The following is a 13,089-nucleotide window of genomic DNA, read 5'->3' as shown; positions in this document are numbered from 1 at the left end:
ATAGAATTGAATGGGGGTTTTTTTCCACAGGATCTGCGTGCAAACAGTATTTTTGTCTAAATTTTAAATAAGACGTAAAATAATGTGATTATGATGAAATATGACTTAAAAGTTTAGATGTGGTTATGTTACATGACAGAATCCTTACCCACACTTGATGTGTTCAAGGACTGCTGACAATGACTGCCGTTCCTCTGTTTTTGCAGTTTCTGGCTATGATGAATTATGTGATTTCTGCGATTTTTTGCCTTTGGAAATGGCATGGGGGTTTCTGGGTTCAGATGGTATTTAAAATAAATACAAAATACAACCACTTAAAGCTACTCTTACCTTTCTTGCATTTCACACATGACTTAGAAAAAATGTAAACATCCACAACTCCCATCTCCCTCCAAAGTCCCATCCCCCTCCTCCTGCAACTCCACCTCCCTCCAAAGGCCTACTCCCCCCTCCTCCATTATGTCCTCATTATGTCTATGATAGACTAGGCATTGGCAAAGTAGCGTTAGATACACAGAAGAGGAGAGCGAGTTTAACATGCCAAGAGAAGAGCAGAAGAGAACGCAACCCCAGAGTTTTAAAACTCAACCAGAGTCAGTGATGACTGATGAGTTTTAGAATAAGGGTTAAGTGTTAATAAGCAGTTACGTCAGTGGGAGGCCTCCACGTGGGGAAGACAGACCGAATGCAATGATTGGTCACAGTTTATTTATTTATCAGAAACACGTCTTAATGGTCAGTCATTAATCAGAATGATCTAATTGCAGTAATAATCAGGATGCTGGAGAGGGAGCTGGGCTCTCTAACCTCCTGGGTTAAAATAAAATAAATTGAATAATTTACAATTTGTTGACAGCGTTTCTATCGTGTGCGCGTGCTCTCTCTTTCTCTCTCGCAGTCTCACTCTGTTTCTTTTTTTTTGGCTTTTCTAAGATGACAGATGCTGAATATATACTCCCTATCTGATGCTGTGGCTGTTTGTGGCTGGCTGAGAGGGATGTGAACTTATTAGTTTGCAGCTGTGTTAATCAAATCAGGTTGGGTTTCCATTAGGCGTGCCAAATGTGCCAAACAGTGCCAATCCCCTTTGATCTGACATCAGATGTGACGGGACAGTCGATATAGAGATACATTTATCGTCTCCTCAGCTGTAAAACGCTCACTCTTTCCAGTTGGTAGGGGCGCCATCTAACTAGCTCTCCGCCGTGCGCTCCAATTGCGCCTCTTTTAAAGGGAATGAGAGGTGACACTCTGATTGGTTTATTGAATGATACGCCCAAAACACACCCATGACTAATTCACAGAGTAAGTCCAACCCTTTTAGACTCTCCGCCATGGCGCACAGTCTGAAAACATGCTGTCTAACTAGCAAGTGACTGGGACACGCCCACGCGCTGCACGCCTGGCGCTTTGCGTTTTAGACCACCTAAATAGGGCCCTTAGTGTGCCATCAGCTTATTAATAGCATTTTCACCTAAACAAAGAAAAGCATAAAATTTCCAGAAAGGTAAGTGTCGCTTTAAATTTGTATCAGTCAGAGTCATTGCATTTAATGTAAACTGGCTTTATAATATGTGCCTGTACTGACAGTGGGCCTGTGCTCTGTGCAGCTGAAGATGGTGCTCATCAAGTGTTGCGACATCTCCAACGAGGTGCGGCCCATGGAGGTGGCTGAGCCCTGGGTCGACTGCCTGCTGGAGGAATACTTCATGCAGGTGGGTCCGCCAGAGTAGGGGAATATTTTCAAATGAAGCCATTTTGATGCAAACACTACAAGCAGACAACATTTCTCGCTCTTGCTTATATTGTTTCTAGGCTGAAAACCTCACAAACCGTATAAAGACCAAACCTCACAACAAAGTAAAATGATTTTTGGGTGTGGAGTTATTATAGGCAGGGCCATCTTCTCTTGTAGGTATAGTCAGACGCCAGTTTTTTTCCTCCACTTTTAGTACAAACATCCACTTGGACTTAGCAATGAACTAATTAGTTTTTGATGGTCAAAGATTCACTGTGACCTTGCACCCATTTCATTCTCACTGAACATGATATCTCAAAAATGCCCTAAAAGAATTCTGTCAAATTTGGCACAAACGTCCACTTGGACTTAATGATGAACTGATTTTGGTGGTCTAAAGTCAAAGGTCAAGGTCAGTGTGCCCTTACACAGTGTTTTTAGCCATAAACTGTGCTACAGATATTCTGTGCTGCCGGGGGGAAGATGTGTGTGAAGCATCCATGTTTGTACAGACATAGACATTAACTGTAACTGCATCTGCGTTTTGACTGGTTTCATGGAGGCATGCAACCGTGAGGCAGTAATTCTGGTTTTAATGCAAGACAAAATGCAGAACACTAACAAAACAACACCAGAAAGACAAGAACAGTGAAGGAGATAAGAGGATGAGAGGATGTTGGTTGTATTGAATTGTGTTGGTTTGATGTTGGTGTATGCATGTGCAAACAAAAGGATCTTTTTTTATTCAACAATGATTATATTAATAATAACAATCTTATTAAATAGAATAATAACCATGATAACAATATATTAGAAATTAAAATAATATGTAAGTAAGTAGTAAGTTGACATGATGATAATGATAATAGTTTGCAGTGTTGAGGATAAGAGAGTGAGGAAAGTGGGCACAGTGGGGTTGAATGTGTGTGTTTGTTGAGTATATGTGTGATACTTGTAGCCAGGCTCCACTATCTGATGTTTGATATTTGATAAAAGATCAATATGACAACAGAAAAAGGAAACCATACGACCATGAGTATTAAAGAATCATTAGAAGAAAAATTATTTTGTTCTCTTCATTTTTAAGATATGAACTCCCCCTTAAAGCTGTATATGTCACATGAAGTGTCATGAGCGACCAAAGACTGTCATTAAAAAACATTTCTCCCTCCTGCTGTTAAGAGCCATATTGATGGTAACCTTCTGTCTATCTGTGCCTCTCAGAGCGACAGGGAGAAGGCTGAAGGGCTTCCCGTGGCTCCCTTCATGGACAGAGAAAAGGTCACCAAGCCGACGGCTCAGATTGGCTTCATTAAGTTCGTCCTCATCCCCATGTTTGAGACTGTGATGAAGGTGAATATGCAGGATAGCAATGACAGTGATGATGATGGTCAAAGTGATAGAGTTACAAAGTGGGAGATGCACTGGTTCTGGAGGTATTTTTCTCAAATGTAAAGTAGCTAGTGCTGTACCCAACTCAGAATTCTGTCAGTCAAATCAGATTTGGCAGTTGGTTTAATGCGGATATTGAACGATTTGGGTTGTTTTTTTCCCCATGTCCACTTTTAAAGTTTGAACAAGCTCAGCAGGACATTCAGTGTGACAGCACCATTCATGTAATCTGGTAAACAAGTTAACGGCGCTAAAGGTGGAACAGAAATGTGCAACTTTTTTTTTCAGAGACTACATATCAAACAAAAGCCTGAGACTGTGTGGTATTAAGTATCTGTGAAAATTCATCAGAAGAGAGAAGATAATGTTATCTCAGAGCCTTATGTTGGAAAGTTTATCCTCCTCTGTGCTGCTGCATCAGTCACAGCTGTCTGTACCAAAGAGTATTGCGAAAGTCGAGAGTGCTCATTCTGCAGGCAAATCTGGGGACCAAAATGTCCCCAGAAGTACACTACACTGCACAGCACACTGACTAGCAAACAAACAAAAAACTGCTTGACTTGAAGCAATCTCAGTCAACTGAGGGGTCTCTGACTGATGATTTGAATCTACGATTTTCAAGGGGCAGCCCTAGAAGTTTCAGTGTTGATCAGTACAGCAGCATGTGGGTCTTGTGGATAATTGGTGATCAGTTATTTCAACTTTATTGTTAATAACTCCTGATAACTCCTCATCACCTACAAAGCCCTCAATAACCTTGCCCCCTCTTATCTCACCAACTTCGCTCTACTGACTCCAACCTCCTGACCCCCATCACTAGAACCAAGCACTGAACCTTGGGGGACCGAGCCTTTGCGCCGCTGCCCCAACCCTCTGGAACTCCCTCCCCATCAACATCAGAAATGCAGACTCCCTACAGACTTTCAAATCACTGTTAAAAACCCATCTGTTCAAACTGGCTTTCCACCAGTCATTTTTCATTTTTCTTTTATTATCATTGACATTTTCAGCATTGTAAAGCATCTTTAAGTGTCCTGAAAAGTGCTATATAAATCTGATGCATTATCATTATTATTATTATTACTTAGAAATGAATGTAATTCTGGATTAATGATATAAAACATCTATAGAACATCATTTTTCTACAATTTAGGGCTGACTTAATCATTTTTAATTGCGCTTGCATAGAGAGGCCACCATGTGGAATTAGCTCCACACTCACAGTTTCAAGTGTACAGAGTGTGGGAAAACAACAATATGCATGGTCAAAGCCTCTGGTAGTGAAAGAAGATGGCACACATTTGATGCAAAGTGGGGTTGATTCCCAGTTGGCACACTAAATGAATATAATGCGCAGCAACAATTCTCCTTTTCCACAGAGACATTCATCTTTTGTACTTATGGTTCAAGCAGGAGAGTTTCACGGCCAATTAAACTGTGGAAATGCGCCATGTGCCAGTCACCTCACATTGCCTATGCAGAAAATAAACGGGACTTTTACACAACTTTCCCACAACTCTCCTCTCACTGCTTAGCACTTTGTGTAGGAAATGATGATGGCAGAATAAGTTTGATTTGGCCTAAGTCTTTCAAAGAATCTATACGGGAAATGAAGCTTCTGTCCCTGTTGGGAGCAGTTTGTGAGAGGAGCCAGCAGGTTTAAAAAGTCCAATGCTTTGTACCGACCAGGCACATTTCTGAACTCAGTCTGCAGCTTTATACTTCCCCGTCACTACATCTCAGAGGAAAACATGGTACTTTTTACTGCACTGCAGTTATTGGGAAGATGTATTTACTAGTTTCTCTTCAGATCAAGATAGAAAAGCAAACCAAGATATGATAAGCATAAAAAATACAATCTATTATTAAAAATGAAAGAAGTGTCTCGTTAGAGGCCCTGGTCTTGTTTCTGATGTCCATGAGTTGTTAGCAGTTCCACCAAAAGAGATTTCCCCTCTAAACTTCTCCAATTAATATTTATTATAAGAACCATTTGACAGTCCCTCCAGGATGTGGCAAAGTTACGATTACAACAGCACAAATTCAGCCAGTCCCAGTGAATTAAGCGTGACCTTGCAAATTTGTCCACTGCAACTTCACCGCAAATTTTACTATTTGAAATAGGTAAAATCTCATTTCATTGTAGAGCTGCACATAGGGTATTGATTCACTCAGCCCCTCTCTCTCTCTCTCTCTGTTTATCATGAGAGTATTTAAAATATGTAAAATCTCATTTCATCGTAGAGCTGCACATGGAGTATTGATTCACTCAGCCCCTTTCTCTCTCTGTTTAGCATGAGATCCCCCCTCCCCCAAAAGTTACACACTCTTTTTTTTCCAGGAAAAGCTTTTAAGTGCAGAAGACTTTTTAAGGTAAGGATAATAAAACTTAGAATAAGTCATGTTACTGACGCCAGCGCCACACAGAGGCATGTAGATGATAGGGTTGCCACCCGTCCCGTATAACACAGGATAAAGAAAAAAACTGAAGAATAAAAATAAAAATAAAATCAATCAATCAATTTTATTTATAAAGCCCAATATCACAAATCACAATTTGCCTCACAGGGCTTTACAGCATACAATATCCATCTGTCCTTACCCTTGCAGCAGATAAAGAAAAACTCCCCCCAAAAAAACCTTTAATGGGGGAAAAAAATGGTAGAAACCTCAGGAAGAGCAACTGAGGAGGGATCCCTCTTCCAGGACGGACAGACGTGCAATAGATGTCGTACAGAACAGATCAACATAATAAATTAACAGTAATCCGTATGACACAATGAGACAGAAAGAGAGAGAGAGAGAGAGATAGAGTGAGAGAGAGATGCAGGACAGACGGTAACGGTAACAGCTTACAACAACATTAATGAAAGTAATAATATTATAATTATAATTCTGGCTATTGTGGTACAATATGTTGAAAGTATATAATATCTGATAGTGTTATGTGACAATAATCATATGTGTATAATAACAGTAGAAGTTTGACTAATGATAACAGCAGCAGGAGGCATCTGGCAGGACCACGGCAGCAGCACAACCACACACGTCACGCTGTCCAGGCACCGCTGCGATATAAGTTAACCTGAGAGACAGTGGAGCACAAAGGCTCCGGAGAAGAAGCCGAGTTAGTGACATGCAGTACGGCCGAGTTAGCAAGATGCAGTAACAGGACATGAGAGAGAGAGGGAGAGGGAGAGAGAGAGAGAGAGAGAGAGAGAGAGAGAGAAGGTGCCCGGTGTATTATAGGGGGGTCCCCCGGCAGACTAGGCCTAAGTCAGCCTAACTAGGGGCTGGTACAAGGCAAGCCTGAGCCAGCCCTAACTATAAGCTTTATCAAAGAGGAAAGTCTTACGTCTAGTCTTAAATGTGGAGACGGTGTCTGCCTCCCGGACCGCAACAGGAAGATGATTCCACAGGAGAGACTTTTGGAGACTTTAGTAAATGTACGGCCCCTTGGGTCATTCCACGAAGTCTGTGCCTTTTCAGCTTTAAAAACTTAAAATTTAAATCAAATTGAATTGCTATTTTTTAAGTAGCCAGGGATTAAAGACAGTTTAAAATTACAAGAAATTGTATTGTGCCATCTCAGGCTGTGGAATTTTATATTTTATAATAATGTTTTTCTCCTTAATATTTTGATAGTTTTGTCAACCATGTTACTGACCTAAGCATTACTTTATCTAATATTCCAAATTAGATATATGTAATAGATGGTACATTTATGAGCAGCACTAATAAATTATTTTCAGATGTGGATTTATTTTTTCCAATTACACATTCATTCAGATTATCAAGTGCACCCTAATTTTGCATGGCAATCACATGTCTACTAAGAAAAAAAAACATTTTTTAGAGGAGAAATATTGAAATAATGGCCCAGTCCAGTTGAAAGTCCATTTTAATAGTCATTTTTTATATTTTCATGAAATTAATGACAACAACAGGATTAATTGTCAGCCCTGTTACAGTAACAGGCCTGACAAGAGGCCTTGTCTCTACACTGCTACAAAGTTTTACCTCCCAAGTTGCAGAATATTTCCCCCTTTTAGAACACCAACAACATACCCCCCCCCCCCCCAAAAAAAAACAACAACAAAAAACTAGAGAGTCACATTCACATAATATAAGCAAATAATAATAAATAACCCCCCCCCCACACACACACACACACACACAAAGAAAAAGCACAGGAGGGGTGAACAGTAACCAAAACAAAATAAAACAAAAAAGGGACATTTAGAGGAGGAATCCAAAATGCTTGAAGAAAAAACTAAAATGAACAATAATAATTTGGATATGTTGCGCCTGGAGTTTGACCACCATATCACCAAAACAAAGACAATTACTGGCCTCTTTTAGCATCCTGACTGGATAAAAAAACTACATCAGTTTATCTTAATTAGATCCATCTATCTTAATCAGGGAGGGAATGGAATTGATTAAGGAAAGAATGGGATTACAAGTTTTATAAAATTTGTCAGAGCACCCCCTGATACTGTACTTGATTTTTTTAAGTGTAGGAATGACATTAAATCTTTTAGCCAAGAGTTAGGGGAGGGAGGATTCTTATCCTTTCAATGAAGTAGAATATGCCTGCGGGCTACAAGAGATGCGAAAGCGATAGAATTGCTTTCCCTGTTGGTGAAGTGTGTGAATTCTTCAGACACACCAATGATGGAGGTTAAAGGGCTTCAAAGCACAGGTTTGTTTAGAGCTTTTGAGAGAGTATCATAGAAAGAGGACCAGAATGAGCTTAATCTCTGACAGGAAAAAAAACGTGTGTATGACTGGCTGGTGACAGAGAGCATCTGTCGCATGTATCACTTGTATTAAAAAGTTTTTTAAGTTTAGCTTTGGAAAAATGTATCCTGTTTAGGACTGGACCCTGTCAAGGGTCCTCTGCCACCATTCATCTGACAAGGTGCCACCTAGCTCCTTTTCCCAGGTATTCCTAGTTGCCAGTGGGGATGATAGTGATGACATGATTAATTTTACCACAACTGAAATGAATCCATGGACCGCAGGAAGAGAAAGAATTGCATCAATAAGAGTACGAGGTGGTTTGTGGGGGAAGTTGGGTAAATTACAGCGAACAAAATCTAAATAAGTGAGCTTGTGGAAGGGCAAATTTTAGTTTGGAAGTTATCAAAGGAGATAAAAATGTCCTTATCAAAAAGTTGCTCAAAATTCACCAGCCCTTTCTCTTTCCACAGAGCGTAAGTTGAGTCTAGTGCGGGGGGTAGAAATAAATGGTTATCACAGATGGGCATTAGTGGAGAAAGAGAAGTGATTTTGAAGTGCCATTTAAACTGTTTCAAGATTTTTATAGTAGACAGGACAATTGGGTTGGAGGTGACTTTAGTGGGATGTGCATCTACCTAAAAGCGACAATGGGAGGGCATTCCAGCGTAGTAGATCTGACTTAAAGCCACAGTGTGTAGGAATTTCTCTCATCTAACGCTGAAATCATATATTGTATTCAAACAGATGGAGCACTCTAGCGCCTCGCTGTTTCAAACACGTATTGCAACAACTGTAGCCGCTGTGTACCAAAAAGCTATGATAACACTGATGAAACCATGTCATCCGATACTACATGGAGTATTCATTCAGGCTCCTACACAGACACACGCGACGCGAGTTGACAAACCCCCTCCTCACCATGCTGGCTGTGTTTACAACGTAGGACTGTTGGGGCGGATGTAAATTTAAACAAACCAATCACATCTTGTCCTTTGACAACTGACAAGTGGCTCAACCTCACACACCTCATCCCTCTCCTTGCATTACTGCGCCGCTAACAGCTGTTAGTGGCCAGCGGCACTATTGCCGCATAACAAAGTCCCACTCTTTGAGCATAATGCAGGATCATGTATTATGCAGCATCACGGGAGACGGAATCCTTGTCGCCAAGAAAGTGCAAAAGGGAATCAAAAAGGCAGCGTGACCGGCGAATTAAAAAAACAAGGGTCAGCATTGGGGTTGCCTTTCCCAGGTGGAGAGAGCTGCTGAAGGAGAAAGGTAATACAATTACAGGCCAGCGCTAACAGCGGCTAACAGTGGCTAACAGCTAACAGCGGCGCAGTGATGCGAGGAGAGGGATGAGGCTGTTAGCGACTGGCCGCTAACAGCGGCTAACAGCCAACAGCGGCGCTGGCCTGTGATTGCATTACCATTCTCCCTCAGCAGCTCTCTCTACCTGGGAAAGGCTACCCCAATGTGGGCCTTTGTTTTTTTGATTCACCGGTCACGCTGCCTTTTCTATTCCCTTTTGCGCTTTCTTGGCGACAAGGATTCCGTCTCCCATGATGCTGCATATGCATGATCCTGCATTATGCTCAAAGAGTGGGACTTTGTTTCAAATTTGCCAGGGTAGTAGCGAAGCGCCTCTTGCTCCTCTCCTTCGGCTCCTCAGTCACGCAGCGCTGGCATGGCTCTCAACGAAAACGCCGAAGGCGGTGCTGTATGTCCCTTGCTGGCGGGTGTATTCTCAAGATGGCGAAACGTAATGGAACCCCCCAGACGACTTACCCGCACAATGTACAAACAAATCCGAAATTCTCCTTTTACGAGAATAAGTCAGATTATTGGTGGAGGTAATAGTACACCAGTGATGACATATTTATGAATGCAGACATCAATTTTTGCCAATAAACAACTGAAAATGTTACACAATGTCCCTTTAACCCTTTTAACCAGTTCCACAATGTTATGTTTATACAGTAAAGGGAGACTATTCACGATATTAATGCCTAAATATTGAAAACTAGAAGAGGCTAAGTGGAACGGTAGTGTTTGAGCCGGGATCTGTTTTGCTGCATTATTAAGAGGGAAGCATTCACTTTTGTTAATGTTCGATTTGTAACCAGAAAAGGAACCAAATGTGTGTAATATGTCCAGAATCTTGTCGGTGCAGACAGTGGGGTTTGAGACATAGAGTAAGAGGTCATCACCATAAAGTGATACTCTGTGCTCAGTCCCATTCCTATAGATACCGGTAAAAAGCGGTGAGCTCCTAAGGGCAATGGAAAGCAGTTCAATCGCAATGGCGAACAGCAATGGTGATAGCAGACATCCAACCATCCGCGTGGTAAATGGAAGAAATTGGACTGTGTTGAGTTAGTTTTAACACTGATGAATCGATTGTAGAGTCATGGATCGGGTATCGCGAGACTAGCAATCGGTTGACTGGCTTTAACAGTTTGCATCTCTAAAACAACGCATTACTGACAACGATAATGGATGTAAACATCAGCGCCAGCTTGACCGGTGGAGATGAGGAACAGAAGCTAATGCTGGTTGGATAAACCAGGGAGCAGCCAAGCCGCAGCAGAAACGAAAGGCGAATCTTGCCGGTTGTGGGTTGAACGGGGGGGTCACAGACACAGACAGAAATACGTATTCCTGTCAAATACGGCGGCCATAGTGCTCCACAACACAGCTTACCCGGCGACCGAGAAGCCCGACTTCAGGTCCAGGAAGTCTTCGTCGGTGTCATGACTGCCCAGAAATACCAGCCGAGCTGTGGCAGCACACAGGTATGTGACATGTCAGAGGAGAAAAGAGCCGTTCACATTTCCACAAACCTCACCGCACTTTAGGGACTGTTCTTTACTTATGAAGGGACTGTTCTTTACTTGTCAGGGGAGGAGGGTGGCTGGTTGATTTTTATTTTATTTATTTATTTTATTTTGATCCCCCCTATGTTAATCACTTATTGATGCTGTTTTTGAAGTATGAATAAGTCATTAAGTAATTTATTCCACTGAAATATCAGTGATGTATTATAGAAAAGTGATTTATCTTTTTATAAATGACAAACACAGAGTGTAGCAAACACAGAGAAATAGTCTGACATGCTGTCAGTGATAAGCTGCTAGTCATCACAGTCCATGATATCAACTAATAACAGGAGATGTCAGATTCTGCCCCTACATTGCATGTTATTATTTTATTCTGCTTTATGTTTATATTGTACAACGTTATGATAAACTTTATTCCAGACTCAAGTCCATATAAGATACATACAAAAACACAGACAATACAATAAAAACAACACAACAAGTAGGTTTAAAACACTTAAATTTTACTTAAAGTTCACTTCACTTAAAGTTTAAAACTTCTTCTCATTTTTATATTGATCCCATCCAACAAAATGATTTTCATTCAGCAAGTCTTTTTTTGGTCCATGTCTAAAAATAAATACATTTGACATGTGATTTTGTTGTTGTTTGTCTTTATATTTTATTTTTGCCAGTGCCATACAGCAACAATGCTTGGGGATGTGGTCTTGGGGATACTGTAAGAATGTCACTTCTATAGAACTGGCTTCTTTATTTTATAATGTATGATTAATGTCTACATCAACAAATGTTAACCGTAGAATCATATCGAATCGTATCGTTCCTACACTGTATCGAATCATTCTGTATTAAAAATATATCGTTTTTGAATCGTATCGTAACCCGTGTATCTAGATACGTATCGAATCGTCTATCACAGAGAGATTCCCAACCTTAGTGGAGCATCTAGAATATTTTTATAATCAACTGAAGAAAAAACTAAGTTATCTAAGAATTTGTTTATTGAAGTGGTATCTGATGAGGCTTCTGATTTATATAAATTGAAATACTATGAAGCAAAAATATTATTTATCTCGGTTGGGTCTGTAACTAAAGTTTGTTTTTTTTTGCAATAACAACAATAACGTTTATGTATTTATGTTACGAATTTGTGCGATGAATTGGGAAGAAAATTGACGTTTTAGTTGCATTGCTAGCAGCCGGCTGGCCTTGTTTTCATATTCATAATACACTAAGTGCCCTTTGTATGCCTTAAATGAAACTCTGCTTTGTTTGTGGAAATGAGGTCAAATTCAGTCTGTAATTTAAGTCTCTCCATCTGGAGTGTGGGATTGGCTAAGGTGGAGTGTTGTCTGTCAATTTGAAGAATTGCTTCCATTAGTTCGAGTTATCTTTGTTTTTCACCCTTTCGTATCGTGGCGTATTACTGCTTTGAGTGTTTCCCACACGAGAGAAGAAGATGTAGAGTCAGATTTGTTATTTTCGATAAAGTGTGAAATCTTTTCAGAGATAAATTCACAAAATTTGTCGGATGATAATAGTCCAGTGTTTAATCTCCAGTTTGAGTGGCTTTTGGTTTTAGGGACTAGTTCTAAGTCTAATAAGAGGGGGGCATGGTCTGAAATGACCATCGATGAGTATTCACATTGTTTCACTGAGGATAATAAAGTTTTATCAAGAAAAAAGTAGTCAATTCAAGAGTATGTTTGATGAACCTGGGAATAAAATGAAAACTCTTTTGTTGTTGGGTGGTAAAAACACCACACATCCACACTGCCAATTTGATCTGTGAATACAGACAAACATTTAGTTGCTTTGGATTGAGTTCATTTTCTTGAACACGATCTGTCGAGTGTGGGATTGACAGACAGGTTAAGATCCCCTCCAAATGGGGCGTCAGTGGCGTAGTGGATGGTGCCGGCGCCCCATGTACAGAGGCATCGCCTCGCTGCAGTGGCCGTGGGTTTGAATCCGGCTCGCGGCCCTTTGCTGCATGTCAGTCCCCACTCTCTCTCTGTCTCCCCATTTCACCTTCTGTCCTGTCAATAAAGGCAAAAAGCCCATAAAAATAATCTTTAAAAAAAAAAAAAAGATCCCCTCCAAAGATAAGGTGATGTGTATTTAGGCATGGAATGGATGAGAATAGGGAAGTCATAAAATTAGGGCAGTCCCAGTTGGGGGCATAAATACAAACCATAATAACAGGAGTTTGGAACAGCACACCAACAACAATAATATAACAGCCATTGGGATCAGATATGACCTGCTCTGATGAGAACTGTACTCACTTGTGCAGTAATATAGCTGTACCTCTTGAACGACTATTGAAGTTGGAGTGGAAAACCTGTCCAACCCAGGGTTTTCGCAGTGTGG

At 40.7% G+C, this 13,089-nt stretch overlaps 1 protein-coding gene across 2 annotated transcripts in view; it reads left to right on the top strand.

The window, feature by feature from the left end:
* The window catches only part of pde9aa (phosphodiesterase 9aa), a 118,784-nt gene that overhangs the window by 84,023 nt on the left and 21,672 nt on the right, over positions 1-13,089 (top strand). For both annotated transcript variants that reach the window (XM_033616978.2, XM_033618093.2), the window contains 2 exons: positions 1,611-1,715; positions 2,963-3,091. In XM_033616978.2, coding sequence (XP_033472869.2) covers positions 1,611-1,715; positions 2,963-3,091 — 234 coding nt within the window. The remainder of the gene's footprint in view (positions 1-1,610; positions 1,716-2,962; positions 3,092-13,089) is intronic.

This window comes from Epinephelus lanceolatus, chromosome 14 (genome assembly GCF_041903045.1).
Source record: "Epinephelus lanceolatus isolate andai-2023 chromosome 14, ASM4190304v1, whole genome shotgun sequence".
NCBI classification, from domain to species: domain Eukaryota; kingdom Metazoa; phylum Chordata; class Actinopteri; order Perciformes; family Serranidae; genus Epinephelus; species Epinephelus lanceolatus.
This window is presented reverse-complemented; position numbering and strand designations above follow the sequence as displayed.